The 17,227-nt window shown below is 37.6% G+C and overlaps 3 protein-coding genes across 3 annotated transcripts; 1 reads left to right on the top strand and 2 right to left on the bottom strand.

Moving 5' to 3' along the window:
* The first annotated feature begins 3,172 nt into the window (after positions 1-3,172).
* On the top strand, positions 3,173-4,919 carry LOC130718643 (probable WRKY transcription factor 27). Its single transcript, XM_057569260.1, has 3 exons — positions 3,173-3,923; positions 4,028-4,141; positions 4,407-4,919. The coding sequence occupies exons 1-3, from the start codon at positions 3,406-3,408 to the stop codon at positions 4,816-4,818; spliced, it is 1,044 nt and encodes a 347-aa protein (XP_057425243.1). The 5' UTR covers positions 3,173-3,405; the 3' UTR covers positions 4,819-4,919.
* Positions 4,920-6,740: 1,821 nt separating this feature from the next.
* Positions 6,741-10,257, bottom strand: LOC130721410 (pentatricopeptide repeat-containing protein At5g52850, chloroplastic). The gene has a single exon (XM_057572211.1). It carries the CDS (start codon positions 10,108-10,110, stop codon positions 7,474-7,476), a length of 2,637 nt encoding a protein of 878 aa, XP_057428194.1. The 5' UTR covers positions 10,111-10,257; the 3' UTR covers positions 6,741-7,473.
* Positions 10,258-12,878: 2,621 nt separating this feature from the next.
* On the bottom strand, positions 12,879-15,066 carry LOC130718859 (ABC transporter G family member 8). Its single transcript, XM_057569487.1, has one exon. It carries the CDS (start codon positions 14,929-14,931, stop codon positions 13,153-13,155), a length of 1,779 nt encoding a protein of 592 aa, XP_057425470.1. The 5' UTR covers positions 14,932-15,066; the 3' UTR covers positions 12,879-13,152.
* Between the last annotated feature and the right edge of the window lie 2,161 nt (positions 15,067-17,227).

Below are 17,227 nucleotides of genomic sequence, written 5' to 3'. Positions count from 1 at the left end.
ATTCATATTCAGTAGAATGGAACATTGAACATTAGCCTTAAACGAAGTTAAGTCCAACTCAACTTATGTCCAGCTTTTTAAGCTATTCCATTGACCAATATTGGCCAACGAAACACTAATGGAATGAAGAACTAGCGTTGAAATTTTCTATTCTCTCACTGAAAAATTTGGACCCCTCCCCCAACTAAGGATCGAAATTAATGGGTTTGTATCAGATTTCATAGTGGTGGTCCCGTACACCTCTTTTTACACTCAAGCTTCCTTCATGTACCATGCTTTAATACATTATTCATTTGTATTATTCTCGTAGTGGAGTTTATCTGTTTGATGTAAGTGTCGTTAGACTGTCTGAATTATATTAACTCAACCATTTTCCACCTAAAAGAAGGAAATTCCTGTTATCTTTATAAAATTTAAATAATTACCTTCATGGGTGAAGAATTTCTGCACGTCCATTAAATCACATATATACAGATTCAGTTTAAGAAACTCCACTCGCATCATGCATCAAAGATGCCATAGAAGTAATTGTCAACTCATATTCTCATGACTCATAGTGCTTTCTAGTTGGATACCTATCTATCTATATATATGCCCTGTAAATTAATTAACATATATGTAAACACCAATCTTTTTTTTGTCAGTCAAACCATTTAATTTTCTTTTTGTCAAAAGATATATGTTTTTTATTCACTCTTTTATGTGCTCCTCTTTTAAAATAATATATATAGCATTACGTAGGGTCTATATATATTTTATTTCTGGAAATATGTCGATCTTTCTATTCCTCCACTTTTTCTGGTTCTATACGTTAATTATGAAAATTAAACATTTTTATCAATTAATTAAATTGTCTGTTTTTTTTTTGTGTGTGTGGTTCGCCATTTCAGACTTAGTTCTTTGTTTGTGTTGGGAGTTAATATATGAAAAATAGGCAAAATAATAATAGTGGATAAAATAATTAGGCACCATCTATCATAACAAACATATAAATTTTTTATTTTTACACTTTTTTTCTCTTCCATCATTTTCACTTATGACTTTTATCTTCCTTTCTTTCATACCTATTTTTTTTTAATTTTTCCTTTCATATCATTATATCACAAATCATACATTACACACTTCTCTTATTTTCAGCCTTATTTCTATTGTAAGATGAAGGGGAAATTGAGATGAAAATTAATTATTTTCCGTAAACACATGTATATATATCATAATCATATGTCATATGTGACTTCAAGGTCAAGCCCATCAAGATATTTTTCTTAAAGGGGCCCGATGCTTTAGGGCTTAAAATATGTAATGCTAAAAGATAATAGGTTTTATTTTTATTTGTTTTTCCTTTTTTATTCTTTAACTACTGTAAAAAAAAAGTAATTGCATTTTTGGTTCTAATTTTCACCACTTTTCATACTCACACTTGGTGCCAGATAATCCTCAAGTGTAGGTATAACCTTGAGCTTCGTATTGCTTGACTTTCTTTGTGCGAGAACGGTTTGGAGTAGGGATGTCAAAATTACCCACGTCCGTAGATATCCGCGGATAAAAACTTGCTATGGGTAAAATTACTCACGCTCACGGATATTCACGGATTTATTTAATGGATATTTCCACTATTCATTTATTAATGGGGCGGGTACGGATATATGTATTCATACTCATGGATACTCACCCAATATATAAAATACTAAAATATTTTTTATATGTATATATAGATGTATATTAAATATCTAATGAATTTGTGTTTGAGTTATAGTTCTCTTTCAAGTAAACTTTTACAATGGTAATGGTAAAAAGAAGCCATTTGACCCAAAAAGGGTAGAAAATAAGTATTTTCCTTTACACATTGATTGACTGTTAAGTCAAATCCATGTATATTTTAAAATCCAATTAAAATCCACTTAATGGATGTCCATGTGGATATGGAGAGAATATGGGTATAAATTTTTACATGTGGAGCGGGTGGTGGGTATATACTATCCATGCCCACCCGTACCCATTGACATCCCCTAGAGGAGGTTGTAGCTTTTGTCTTCTACTTGTGGTTCCGATTTGAGATTTTAGTCATGTGTTTCCATTTGCCAAATATAGTTATGTGGCAGTGTGGTGACATATCTCGCGTGGCTCAGTCTGCTGCTCTTCTTAGCATACGATGTTGGCTAGGGAAAGATGTCTCAACCAAACTCATCGTTGGATCAGTTGGAGTGAGTGTATCAGCCAAGATAATTGTCAAGTTGGCTTGGGAAGAATACCTCGACCAAGGTTGGCGTTGAGTCGGCTGGGAAATAGGGTCTCAGTTAGACTCATTGTTGAGCCAGCTTGGCCATGATATCTCGACTAGGTTCATTGTTGAGTCATCTTGGAAATGATATTTTGGTCGATCTCATTCTTGAGTCGGTGAGACCAATTTTGAGTTGTGCATATATCCGAACAGTAGTCCCCGCAACCGGTAGTCGTGAGATTAATTCATCACCTCACAAGTCAGTGTACTAAGAGGTAAGAAATCCCCAATGAATTTTTCATTCACAATACATATTTGGGAAGTGAACCCTCAACCACTGATTTGACCAACTAAAGTGCTAAACCATTATTGTCATTTCACTTGGTTAACAAAAGTGTTCTAACTAATGCTTATTGGTTTAAGTGATAAATAGCTTAATTTCGTTACTCTAAACCATCATATTTTCCATTTCTTACTCTTCCTTTCTTATATCTCTCTAAAAGTGTACGTGGATTGTGATATTACCGCCAACGTTACACTTTCTTTATTTTAATTCTGAGAAAAAAGTTGATTGAAGCATGTTGTGAAGCGCATCACACACAGTGATATCCATTAAGGTCGCAGTGTTTGTCTCACTGGACACAAGGGCGCGTCAGTGCCTTGTACATCTCCATCATGTAGCACAAAACAGAACAGACCAATCAGATTTCCAATTCCAATGTTGTTGGTTACGCCACTCTGAACCTTTCTTCCCTACCTCCTCTCAGGGCATCAGGATCATGCTCCTTAACTTGTCACCTTATTTTAGGGTCCCCCTTTGACATTTTTACAATGTCAATGAAAAAGCCAAGTGATGAATTTGGCATTTTATATAAAGAAAGAAACAATCTCAATCTTCTCCAATCACATCTTCCTCTTTGTTTTATTCTCTGTTGTCAATTTCTCTACTATAAATGATTAATTACCCAACTCAACTCTCAGTGCTCCACCATATATCCCTTTTGCTTCTTCCTCTTCTTTCCAAAAAGTCAGCGCCATCCTTTGTGCCTCTATTTTCTCCCTCTGGTTATAGACTCATGCTCTCTATTCAACTTCTTCAATTGGGCAAAAAATCACTTTAGTTTTTTGCTACCAAAAACTCTACTCTTTCTGCTATTCTCTTCTCTATTTCTTGTGTATATATAATGGCTGAGGACTGGGATCTCTTTGCCATCGTGAGAAGCTGCCAATCAGCCACCAATACTGCCACGGCCCCAATAGGAAATCCACCACCTCCTACCACCAACACCACACCACCTTCCTTGGCCACTTTTACTTTCAAGGAAGAATATAATGAGGCATTCTCTTTTCCCAATATAGTGCAACCTATAACCAATGAGTTTCATGACCTAAACCAATTGCTCACACCCTTTAACCCCACCACCAACACCACTAGTAGTGCTAATGGTATCAATACTAATTCCCCTGATTTTGCAGGATGCATTGGACAACACCAAAGCAACCACCACCATCTTTCTGTGCTTGCCCCTCCTTCTAAAACCTCCATTTGGCCCTCCACTTCAAGTTTCAACAGAAGACAACATGTACAGAAAAACCAGAATCAGCTACCAATAGTTCAGAAACAGGATTTTCAAGTACCCCAGAGCAATTCTGCTTTGATTTCATCAAACCCACAACCTCAAACACCCAAAGCAAGAAAAAGGTACTATAAACTTCAAACTTTTCCTTTGATAATGGATTAAACTTCATTCATTGATTACTCAAATACATAGTTCATGCACTTACATTTTCTTTTACATGTTGTAGAAAAAACCAACAGAAGAAAATGGTGTGCCATGTCACAGCAGATAACCTCTCATTAGATTTGTGGGCATGGCGTAAATATGGACAAAAACCCATCAAGGGTTCTCCATATCCAAGGTATTGAATTAATTTATCTCCCACTTTCCCAAATATCATGTTACAGAAATGATACTGGAACACCTTAATAGTAACAAACACCTAGAGACACTCCTCATTTGAAGTGATCAGAGAAGCTATGATGTCACCTGGTCCTCTCTCCATCGTTGATCTTTGCACATGTTCTAGGTGTCTAAAGGTGTATAAGTGGTCTACATATCAAAACCCATCATGTTAATCCTTTTGTTTGTTTCTAAGGAAAATGCTAAAACCTTTACATTTCCAGGAACTATTACAGGTGTAGCAGCTCCAAAGGTTGTGCCGCACGAAAGCAAGTTGAACGGAGCAACACTGAAGATGATATCTTCATCGTTACATACACCGGAGACCACTCGCATCCTAGACCAACTCACCGAAACTCGCTCGCCGGGAGTACCCGGAACAAGTCTATGCCATCTTTGCAAACCAAAACTACTAGTACTACTACTTCTTGTTCTTCTCCTCTGTCCTCATCTACTCCGGTGTACCCTCCGGCAGAAGATCCGCCGGCAACGGATGACCCGGATCCAGACCCTGAAATTGAAACTGACAATGACGTCGAAGATGAAGCTGACATTCTGCTACCCATTGATGTAGCCATGCCCGATGATATGTTTATGGACTTTGATCACTTTCCCAGTGGCAGAGGCAGTGGTTAAACCGGTGCTCGAAAACCAACCCGGTTGAATCTGGGTTCTTTTGAGTCGTATTTATGTTGTATTTGGTTCAATCCAACAAATGAATTTTGATAATAAGAAAATGCATTGTAAAGAAAGTGATTGTTGTTTTATTTTGGGGTTAAATATGTTTTTTCCTCTTAAAAAATAGTGAATTAACACATTTTGTGGCAGTTTAAAAACTATCTCACAGTATCAGTAATACACACAAACCGTCACAAAATGTGATAGTAACGGTTTAAACCGCTACAAAATGTCACAAAAATGAATAGAGGGATTAAAATCAATAATTTACTATTTTAGAGGACTAGATTCAATGAAAAAATAAAAGGGAACCAAACTCAATAATTCACTATTTTAGGATGACAAAAACATATTTATCCTTTATTTTATTATTAATATAAATGCATCATTATCCAAGAAACTCATTGGAGTTTCTAATTCAAATTTTGGTAATTTCACGTCATTTAAACCACTTTAGTCATCTCTACTCACTTTTTACTCCAATCCAGCAACTCTAAAAAGTTTCTTAAATGGCCCCACAATATATCTCACATTTTTATTTTTTTTATTTTTTATATTTCATTTTAATTAATTATTATTTTTGTTATAACTTAATTTGAGATTGGAAAGCACTAAATTGATGGCGAGGAATCTGGACATCTGGTGGCCTGGTGGGTTGAACTAGAAATTTGAGATTGAAAATGTGCAGGATTTGAAGAGTTTTGGGATGTTTGGGTATTTTGATCATTTGAAGGTTCAAATTTTTTCATCCAATTGTAGAAAGCATTGAAATTGTGGGTAGGATCCATTCTTGAAGAAAAAATCACTATCAGAAAGGATGTGAACTGTGAAGAAAAAATTGCAATGAGTGCAAATTTAATTTAACGTTGATTGCAGAACAAATATCTCGTCTGTTTGTTTAATTCTGTTGAGTTATTCAAAATTAACCCAATCATCTCACTTCTGTTTGTTATTTTGTCCCTCTTATATTGTTTTAAATATAATTTTTTTTTTTTAATCATTCAATTTGGAAGAGAAACTTTGTGCAAAGTTTCTTTTACTTTGGAGCAAAGTTGCTTGCCACGTGGTCACGTGGAGAAACTTCATTTTCTGGTTAAGAAACTTATTTTCGGTTGAGAGATGCTGTAAGGGGTATTTGAGTTTTGCGGTTGCATCTTTAGATTCCTTTCATCAAACTCAAGTTACCATGCGATGGTGACCGTTCGATCATGATTTTCAGATGCCTTATATGGTTCTAATTCTCCAAATCGAAGTTGTATAGTTTTTTTTTAAATAAGAAAATGTGTCGCACAGAATTTTTTTATCTCCGCATTGAACAGTTCCTGAAGAATCTGCCACCAAAACATCTGCTACGTGGTAAAGATTTAATATTTCTTTTTTTACTAATAAAAGGAAATGAAAGATTTAGAAAATGAAGAAAGAAAATTTTTTAGTTGACTAAGTCAAAATTTGAGATTCTACTACATCAACATGGTGAGCAAAACGCCAAAACACACGCAATCTAAAATGAATACGGAACTCAATCTTAATTTTAAGTGTAAATTTTATAATCATTTAATTTCAGTTGTGTTATTAAAATAAAGATGAATGTCACATACTCACATGCCCAGAATTTTATAAGGAAAATATCGGTAATCCGACAATAAGGATACCAACGGACGTTGTTTTAGTGGTAGGCAAATTAGATTATTGTAAATGTGAGGTGACAAGATTAAACTCTGAAAAATTATTTATTGGCCCAAATTTTCCGAACAAGTTTACACAAAGCCCCTTATGCCTATGCTTTCATCCATGCCTCCCTCATTTGGAAGACACATCTGGACACGGCTAATACATACATACGTATTAAAAGTGGTTTATTTAATGGTTATCCTATGATAAAATTGGCAAAGCAATTTGAATTGTTGTATGTTTGGATTCAAACTCGATGGTTGCAGTCAATACAGGTTAAACTAAACAGTCACATAGATGTCATGCTTATGCAGCTTATCAGAAATGGCAATAAACTAGAACAGGTACCACATACCTTCAAAACCCTTTGACTAATGCGGATCCATCTTCCATATAAAAACTACTAAAAAGGAAGGACATGAAGGAACTCAGATGCAAATGGGTGGATTGTGAGTTGATTACAAAGAAATAGAAGGCCTTATTAATTAAATAAGCACATACCTTTTCTAATGAAAATAAATACTCCAGCATTTGCAAGTTGCAACTCCCAAGCTAACTCTTCCAATTTACAAATGTTTGTATTTGAGTAGTTTGCAATACAACTTCACATCCTTCTACACTTGCTAGCTATAGAGATTATGAGAAGCACAATATATATTTCACAGAAATATTTGATAACATGGGGCCTCTGATAACATATAATGTACCTGGGAGAATCTGACTCAATAGTCAATACAGAGTAAAAGCTTTGAGGACTTTAAAGTTACTAGCATTTATTTCAAGTAGTACAAGACTTGGAAACACCAAAAGAATCATGAGTGTTTTTTAATTGACCCTACAAAATTTCATTGGTAACACAGAAATATGAGACAATTTTGGGACATAGATTTTGATCCTATCAAGTTTCTATTCATGAGACTAAAATCAAGAAAACGTTAGGCATTAAGAGTGACCTCTGCATGAACACTGGCCATCCTTAAAGAAATGCAACCGTCTCCTATCCCTCACAATTAACTCCCTACGAACTACTTGTGTGGCCAACATTACAAAAGTATGGCAGTGAGGGCATATCAGTGAATTTTTGTTTATGCGTATTGGAGCCATAGTTGGTACATTAAGAAGACCAAATGCAAAGGCTAATTGCTCTGAATGGTACAACTTATCTTCATTCTCTTGGTAAGGATACCCTCTATTCTTAAATTCAGTTATAATAAACTCCAGTTTTTGAGTAATCTCATTCTCATCAATCTTCTCTCTAGCAGAGAAGTTATGAATCTTGCTTCTTACCTCCATCCAGCACTGCCCAGGACTTCTCCTTAAACCTCTTTCTCTCATCAGCTTGCGAGTTTTATCTCCGAAATCATTGAGTCCTGCACTGTCATACAAGTTTGCAAGCAGCAAATATATTGCAGGATCAGATGGATCAAGCTCAAGACATTGCCTTGCCATATCTTCTCCTAGGGCAACATTTCCATGTAACTTGCAAGCATTTAATAAAGTTTTACAAATTATGGCGTCCGGCTCGAAGGGCATTGTTTCAATAACTCCCATAGCTTCCTCTACGCGACCACCTCTACCAAGGAGATCAACTAAACACACGTAATGATCCAATTTTGGTTTTATATGGTATGCTTTTTCCATAGAATAGAAATACTCAAGGCCCTGATCCAATAAACCACCATGGCTGCAAGCAGAAATCAGTGACATGAATGTGACAGAATCAGGTCTGACTCCTGCTAACCTCATTTCATCAAAGGCATAAAGAGCATGGGATGTTTGTCCATTTGATACCAATCCTGATATCAAACCGTTCCATGAAACTTCATTTGGCTCAGTTATCTCTTTGAAAGCTCTCTTTGCATCGTGCATACTACCGCACTTGCTGTACAAGTGAACTAAGCTGTTTGAAACTGAGTTACATCTCTCAAAACCTGTTTTGACAGAATAGCAATGTAGCTGCTTTCCGGTTCCCATAGTCCCTAAGCCAGCTGCAGCTGATAGAAAACTCGCCAAGCTGAATTCGTCCATCTTAACCTCATCATTGCACATGCGAGTCACTATTTTTAATGCCATGTCATGATCGCCCCTCTGGTTTAATCTTGCAGCTAAACTTGTGTATGTGATGGGATCTCTATGATTCATCATGCCAATAACAGACCATGCTTCCTCCGCCATTCCCCCTCTAGCATAAGCATCTACAAGAGCATTCCCAACAGCTATATCAATGTCTGCTTTTGTTTTTATGATATGTCCATGGAGTTTCATAGTTTGAACAAGAGACTTTATATTGCTGCAAGCTACAAGAACAGTAGATAGAGTATAGGAATCTGGTTGCACTCCTGCTGCTTGCATCTCAGCAAACAACTGAAAAGATTCTTTTTCAAATCCATGTTCTGCTAAGCCAGCAATCAAAGAAGTCCAAGATATGACATTTGGTGAGGCTATCGCTCTAAAAGCTTTCACTGCACCTTTTGTGATGCTGGAGCATTTCATGTACATATCCACCAGTGCATTTCCCACATATATATCATCCTCCAGTCCAATTATGATAACCCGTGAATGAAACTGTTCCCCCAGGCCCAATGATAAAATTGAGGAGCTAGCATTCAATAAACTAGCATATGTAAAATTATTTGGTAGGATTCCAGACAATTCCATATCAAGAAATGCATTGACAGCCTCTCTAACCTGCAAATTTTGGGTAAATCCAGAGATAATGGTGGTCCACAAGCACACATCATATTCGGTTGTCAGGTTGGAGACCTTAATTGCATCTTCCATCCGTCTGCATTTGGAATACATGTCAACAATGGCGGTTTTCAACACCAAATTCATTCCAATACCAAATCTGATTAACTGTGCATGTAGTAGCTTCCCATAACCCAAACCAAGAAAAGAAGACAAGCCTAAGAGTTTAACAAATGTGAACTCGTTTGGACAAACACCCGTTTCAATCATCTTGCCATAGATTTCTAGAGCTTCACTCCATTTACTAGTTTCAATTAAAGAAGAGATCATCGTTGTCCATGACACAATATCACCACCCTTCACAAATTCAAGCAATTTGTACGTGTCCACAGTACAATCCCACTTGGTGTATAACTCAATCAACGAAGTTCCCAGAACCGGATTCACCTCTAACCCAATCTTCACAACAGAGGCATGAATTTGAGCACCACACTCAATCTCCCCCAAAGCAGAACATGATCTCAAGGCACTCGACAAGGTGAACTCGTTCGGGTTCTGACCAGAACCCAGCATCATTTCAAACAACTCAAGGGCCTCAAAATGATGCTTATTCTTGGTATGAGCAGACAGAATAGTTGTCCAGGACACAACATCTCTGTACGGCATTTCTTCGAATAGATAGCGTGCTTGTCGAACTCCATAGCATTTAGCATACAAAGACAGCAAATTGTTGTTCAAATACAAGTCATCTTCTAAACCCAGTTTGATAATGGGGCTGTGAACACATACCCCTTCTTTGAGGGAGTTTGAGTTGCAGAAAGAAAGAACCCGCAAGCAAGTTTCTTGAAGGCGGCATGGAGAAAAACTATGAGAAGCTGTTTTACATAGCATGTCTACGTTAGGGGAGACAACCTCAATGTTAGCAACAATAGATCATTGCTATGCTTAGAACTAAGTAGCATAGAATGCTGCTACCTTAAACAGTGTCGGAAACTATAAGAGGGGTGTGTAGCAAATTTTTCAAAAGTACGAGGATAACAGTTTAATCAAAGCTTTAACTAACTTACCGACTTATTCTAATTACATGGCATAACTACCCAACATATTTTTGGGCCTTGGAGTAACTAGTTGGATCTCAGTCCATTGATGACTTCCTCATTGGGCTGGTCCAATCTTGACTCTAAACCCATTATTTTTGTATACTTTTTATTTATTTATTTTATCAAATCACTCATTCCTTTTTTTCTCCTGCTCTTTATTTTTTCAAGCAACTGAAAAAAATAAAAAAATAAAAAACTTTAACTTTTTTTTGTCAACATTGCATAGATTAACATTCAAAGATTGCCTAACGACATTTACATCGGTGGGATTTAAACCCAAAACGTGATTCTGCAATACGTAATCAGATAACAAATTAAGCTTAAAGCATGCTCACTCATACTGATCTAAGCAACCGGACAATCTAAGAAAATCATACTGACTTTAAAAACCTAAGAACACTATCACAACAACTCCACTTTTCGAACAGTAATAAGATTACAATTACAATTTTAAGCAACTGCTTCATTGCAAATCATCCGACTCTATCGGAGTTGCACAAACTGAAAAGCCTTCAAAGATGCAAACAAAGCTTCAACGGCGGTACCAAGATGAGTCAAGTTAGCAACACTAGCACCATGGAATTAGGGAGGCTGCAGATCCACCAGTAGCATAACAGAACAGAGGGAGGGGATGGTTGTGAACGATGTAGAGAAGACGCAATTGCGGTTAGTGACGACGGTGGCACGATTGCCCGTCAAAGCTTCCACAAATCTGAAATATGTACAACCCACCCTTTTACAACCCAGAACCTAGCCAGGGAGAGGAGATTGGAGAAGGGGCCTCAGGCCTAGGTTGATGGGGCACTCACGGCTGCGATGGCGGCGAAGAGAAGGTCGCGTCGTCTTGAAATCAGGTCTGCGTTTCAGCACACGGTGGGCAGTGGAGGAGAAGAAAATGGCCAAGGTGGAGGCAGTGGCGACATGAACAGACGAAGTGGTGGCCAGAGAAACAGGGAAAAGCAGAAAGCAAGGGAAATTCCACCTATTGTGGGAGAAAAGACCTACCTACTAAGTAGGAGAAGAACCTCCCTAGCGGAGGAGGATCCCCCAAGGGGGAGAACGACGCTGGACTTTAGTTTCTAACCCTAGCAGAGCTTCTTTTGAATTGATGGCCGAGATGTTGTACTTTCAAGACAGCTAAACTAGCCTTAAAATTAGTTTCCTCAACTAAGTTAGCACAACAACGTGGTCCAAGTAAGAAGCAAATTAAATTCAACAGGCCCAAAGACCATATGTGGAGATCAAATTGGTAATGCAAACTCAACATAGTTAACTTGTCATTTCGCGAATTAGCCTCTCATCCGAACATGGTGAAAAAAACACGTCACAATATCAACAATATTCATCAAAATGACTCTCAAATGCGAAGATAAATGAAGATATCATAATTGTATCCAAACATAAATCAAGTTACTTAAACTCAGATGTTTATACTCAATTCTGCCTCACTCAATTCTAGGATCAAGATTCTGTACGATTATGTACACCGATACAAACAAACACTTAGGCTCAAAGTGCTTCATTGAATTGTATGCAACATCCAAGTATCCAACGATGAGAGTAAGATCACGGGATAGCACAAAAGATGAACCCGTGAACACAAACACTGTTGCTCAGCGGAGCAGACAAAAGATTAGCAGCAAGAAGCAACTTAGCTAAGGGACAAAACATCTTTCATCATAGTGTGTATTATTCCCTCGCTTTGCAACCAAACAGACCCGTGACCCCAACAATTCAACAAAGTTAAACTAATCGAACAATTGAATAAGCCAACAGACATCTACGTGGTTTTCCTGTTATGTGATCTAGTTTCAACCATGAAACCCTCCATCTCAGCTGCCTCAAAAAAATCAAATGGAGCCAAGAATTATTGATCTTTTGGGGCCTCTCCTCCTATATTTTCCCCCACCAAACTGTTTTTTGCATGTGAAAAAACAAAGGACAATCGAAAGAGTGCTGCTTATAATTTATATCAGAAATAGATTCACTTGAAAAAGCAATGAATTATATTTTAAAGCTAGGTACCATATTTGCAATAGATTAATATATGAAGGAAAATTATCAATGTACATACAAAATTGATGGACATACTAACAACATAACATTTAGCCGCGGTTTGTACGGTAACTAACTCTTTTTAACCGCCGCTAAATAATATATCAGAAACATATCACTTGAATTTGTATTCAACTTATCAAAAGTCAAAACCCATATATAATCACATATAGTAGGAAATTTTTTATTAAAGTTTGTATGAATATAGGTTTGAAAAATAATTTGCATTTATCAGATTACACGGTCCAATATTTCAAAGTGGCTCGTGATTTGTGGACACCGGATATATAACACTTGAAATTTGTGGTGATTTTTAGTCAAATTTTGCCCAAAAGTTGCGTCTAGGGATCATTTTCCTTTGAAAGTTCAAACTTCATATGACAGAAGAGAAAGAAAAAAAACTGAACTTAACCAAAAAAACGTTTGCAATAATGCATGCCTATCATATTGCCTAAAATAGGAAACGTCGCATTCTTAAGTACATGCAGCTTGTCCACTTGCATCTCTATGAAATATCACACCATGATACCAACTCATCCAAATTATGAGGTTTCAAGGAGAGGGAACATCATATATCTAATTAAGAATTGGTAACTACACTGGGAAAAAGATGAGAATGAAGGGTCAACTTCATATCTATGAAACAAACTTTCTCTGTGTCTGTATTCAAGATTATATACTTCATTCAAAGCAGATCAAACAAAACAACAAAATCAGAAATGAAGAAGAAGAAAAAATACTGAAATGCTAGCATAATTTGATCATTTCATGGTCTTCATCAAGTTTTGGATCTTGAAACTCTTCTAATCAAAACCAAGAAACATAGCACTCTGTAAAACACAAAGAACCCAATCAAAAAGTACACATTGCTCCATCTTTCTCTCTCGCTGAGCCCTCTCTGGCGCAGCACGTCACCGCCAGTAATCATGCACTCCTGATTATTCTCTTCATACCACAACAAACACTTTGTAACCAAGCAAGAGTACTCATTGATAAGAAGTGCATCAAGAGCATATTTGTACATGGACAAGAAATGCATGAAAAGCCAGTACTTGGGCATGTTCTGTTTTGAGATAAAGTAGCCAGAGAAGAGAAAAAACGCTGCAAGAAGCACTGTCAAGAGTGAAGTTCCAGAAATGTAGTTAGGTGCAAGAGAACTCAAGAACAGGACAAAGGAATTTGCCATTAGAACTATGACCCATATGACAAGAACAAAGTAAGCAAAAGAGAGCCAAGATGAACAGAGTCCCACTAAGAAGTAGACAGGAATAGAGTATATGACAGCAACTACAAACAAGTATGGCAAGAAAACAAGAGTGTTTGCAATGAGATAAGATGAGAGCCTGTAAACCCCACTTGAAGTTTCTCTCAGCAAGATTGGCCTCTCATTGATGAAGATGGGAAGTGTCTCTGTTGTGGAAGATAGGAGAAATGTGAGAGTGAATGCAAATAGACCAAACCTTTTCTGAATGCTTTCCTCGTCAAACCCAATGTTGATGTAAATTGTTCCTAAAACAAGACCCACAACCAGTGCTTCTAGTGTGTTTGTGAAAAGAAGCTGCTTAGTTCTGTAAATCACCTTCCAAAACCTGATGTAAAGAGTGTGAATTTCATGAATCCTTGAGCTCTGGTACCTGATCTCTCTGTTTTGAGTTCCATTGTGATCAGAAACAGAGTTTGTAGAAGGTGATTCAGGGAGAATTGGCAGAGTCGTGGGGTTAGCCTCATTCAGCTGGTTTAGTATTTCCATGGCATACTCCAATGCGTTGAGCTGATGAGGAACAGTGAACCCTTTTGTGTGAAGGAAGGATTGCAGTGAAGCAAGGCTTCCATGGTGAACCACAGTCCCTTTTGACAGAAGCAAGACTTTGTCAATGCAGGAGAGGATTTTGAAGCTTGGTTGGTGAATTGAGAGGATGATTGTCCTGTTTCTTGAAACACAAGTTGATTTGAGAATCTGCATGACTTTGAAAGCAGAGGTGCTGTCAAGGCCAGAGGTAGGTTCATCAAGGAGCAGAACTGCAGGATCATGAAGGAGGCTTAGGCCAATTGAGACCCTTCTGCGTTCTCCACCGGAGAGGCCATGAGCTAGCCTTGTGTTAGCCAAATGGGTGAGTCTCAGCTCGGAGAGAAGAGCGGAAACAATGGCTGCGATGTCAGAGGTTTTAGGCTTTAGAAGGCGAGCAGAGAAGGCGAAGGTTTCAGAAACTGTGAGCAGAGGAAGGCATGCATCGTGTTGAGGGACATAGGCAGAGAGTTTGCGGAAGGATGAAGGGTTGAGAGGGGAGGAGTTGAGGGAGAGAGTGCCACTCGAAGGCGATCTTCGAGCGGAGAGGATGTCGAGAAGAGTGGACTTTCCGGCGCCACTGGGGCCGACGACGGCGAGGATCTCGGAGGGGTAGGCGGTGAGGGAGACATCTTTGAGGATGTGAGTTGGTGGGGTTGGTGTGCAGTGTTTGAAGAGGAAGAATGAAGTGGTGGTGGTGGTTGATTTGGTGTAGGAGATTGAAGTGGCTGTTAGTTTGTAAGCTTTTGGTGATGGTGGGTGCTCTGCCATGGAGGTGGTTGCTAAGAAGTGAAAGAGATTGGAGTTGTGAAGATTGTGGGAGTGTTGATGCTTGATACAATGATCCGTTCCATGTGTTGGAGTATAGTGTTGGAGGATGATAAAGAGGGACAAAAAATAGAATTAAAAAGGCGTTTAGACCTTTGGTAGTTGTTGCAATTTGCTATATTTTACTTCATGGAAACAATGTTGAAACAAGGACATCTACAATCCGTGAACCATAGATATCAATAATGGTTTGGAGTACACCATATTGGTATAGACATCATGGTACAAAGAGGAGTGAAAATAAGTGGGAGATGTAGTATGTGATGTATGTCATGAGAGAGATAAAAAAAGTTGTGTTTGTAGGTGTATATATTGTTTGTGTCTACCAAGCAAGATTCTATTTATATGAAATATTTTGTAAATCATTGAGAGGTGTATACATTCATAGTGGGAAAGAAAGATAAGAGAGAAGTAACGAATATGATATATGATGTAATAAGAAGTGAGAGATAAAGATAAGGATTACGTGTTTGAGGTATATCATAATTGAATTTTTCATGACAATATCATGTTAAAATTACATGTTTATTTTTCTCTTGATATGTCTTAGATATGTGAGATCCTAAGAATATTTATAAAGAGAGATGTAAATAAAAATTAAACATGATATTATCATATGACTAATATCATGTGACATCAGAATATCCAAGTGTCTCAACATTTGGATAGATATAACCGTGCTGATTCACATACCACATTTCAATGTCTAGACACTCATTTTGTACCGATTTTAGGCCGCCACAAAGTGAAAAGTTCAAAAAACGCGTTTAGGGGCAGTCTTAAACTGCCCCAAACGCGCAGTGTCCACGTATTGCAGCGTTGTCCACTAAACATTTTAGTAGATCCAATTGTGCAAATAATCAAGTAAATTAATTACTAAAAATATGATTAGATCTTGATGGGTAAATTTAGTAAATTTATTTTATTTTTCATTTATTATCTACACAAAAGTTAATGGTGAGATGGTAAAACTTAACACTCTCAAGTTTTTTTACACTTGAGAGGATCCCAGCTCAGATCTTGATGGACGCCAACTAATGTGATTGCGCAGTTGAAAGATTTTGAAGGATTACATATATTAAAGGTTTAAAGAGGACGGGAATTTAGATTTTTTAATTATTTATTGAATTTTAATATTTTGATTAGTGGGTCTTTGATGGGCGTAACGTCTACAATAAATAAATACATTCCATTTGTGAAAGTTTTTCTTAAAAAAAAATTAAGAATTTGATAGCTTTAAGTAAAATGTTAATGATGGAGGAACTTGATTTGCAACAATTAAAAGTTAAGAGACTAAATCTGGCCAGAAAATTATTAGGAGGCTACAGTCACTTGGTCATAACTAAGAGGTTCAAGAGTGTAATTAAGCCTTCATGTTTTTAGGTTTTTTTTTTAATTCTAAGTGTTTTTCATCAATACGAGTGGGAATATTGGGCGCTAAGAGCATTATAGGCAGTGTTATCAGACTCGGCTCGAACCGGCCGGTTCAACCGGTTGAGCCGGGAACCGGACCCTAAGCCGGTTCGAGCCGAGCTTCGGATCGGTCATGCAATACACCCGCTGCGAACCGGAAAAAACCGGCCGGTTTAGTAAAAAACCGGCGACTCGGCCCTTACGGTTGGACCGGTTCGTTATGTAAAAAAAAAAACTGAAATACAGAAACAGAACTGTCGTCGTTTCCTTCCGTATAGCTGTGTAGGGTTCCTTAAACTGAAAACCCATTCTTCCTTGCAATCCAACATCTCTCGTACGCTTCTTCACTCTTCAGCCTTCGCCGCCACCAGGGGCGGATTTACCGCCCGGCTAGCTAGGGCCTTTGCCCAAGCTCTGAAAAAAAAAAACAATTTTTTCTTTGGAACAGGTCAGTTTTTGGGAAAAAAAGAAGAAGAGAAAATGGGCAAAATTGAAAGGTTAAGGTGAAATTAGAAAAGAGAGGGCGCCAGCAAGAAGGGTCATGGGGAGATTAAATGTGGTGTGGGGGATTATTTAGAAATTGTTAGAAATCTGCAGAAGAGATGAAACAGTTGTGCCTGGAAGAAGAAGGAAACGGCTGGAAACAGATGGAGAAAGAGAAAGAATAAGATTGACATTTAGGGTTTTGCAATTTTTTAAAGAAAACAAAATAAAGGCCCTGCTGTGTGTCCACGGGCCTGGCTTATTGTTGGATCTTTGGCCCTACTGTGTGGACGTGTGTGTTGGGCTTGGCACATGCTTATTGTTTTGTTTGTTTGTTTGCTTC

Source organism: Lotus japonicus, chromosome 5 (assembly GCF_012489685.1).
Source record: "Lotus japonicus ecotype B-129 chromosome 5, LjGifu_v1.2".
NCBI lineage: Eukaryota > Viridiplantae > Streptophyta > Magnoliopsida > Fabales > Fabaceae > Lotus > Lotus japonicus.
Note: the sequence above shows the minus strand (reverse complement) of the source record. Positions and strands in the feature narration are given on the sequence as shown.

What these genes read in the sequence shown, in the direction of transcription:
- LOC130718643 (XM_057569260.1), top strand. Translation starts at nt 3,406, where the DNA reads ATGGCTGAGGACTGGGATCTCTTTGCCATCGTGAGAAGCTGCCAATCA. An exon ending in ACACCCAAAGCAAGAAAAAG is followed by an intron (nt 3,924 to 4,027) that starts GTACTATAAACT and finishes TACATGTTGTAG; the next exon opens with AAAAAACCAACAGAAGAAAA. An exon ending in AAGGGTTCTCCATATCCAAG is followed by an intron (nt 4,142 to 4,406) that starts GTATTGAATTAA and finishes TTACATTTCCAG; the next exon opens with GAACTATTACAGGTGTAGCA.
- LOC130721410 (XM_057572211.1), bottom strand. Translation starts at nt 10,110, where the DNA reads ATGCTATGTAAAACAGCTTCTCATAGTTTTTCTCCATGCCGCCTTCAA.
- LOC130718859 (XM_057569487.1), bottom strand. Translation starts at nt 14,931, where the DNA reads ATGGCAGAGCACCCACCATCACCAAAAGCTTACAAACTAACAGCCACT.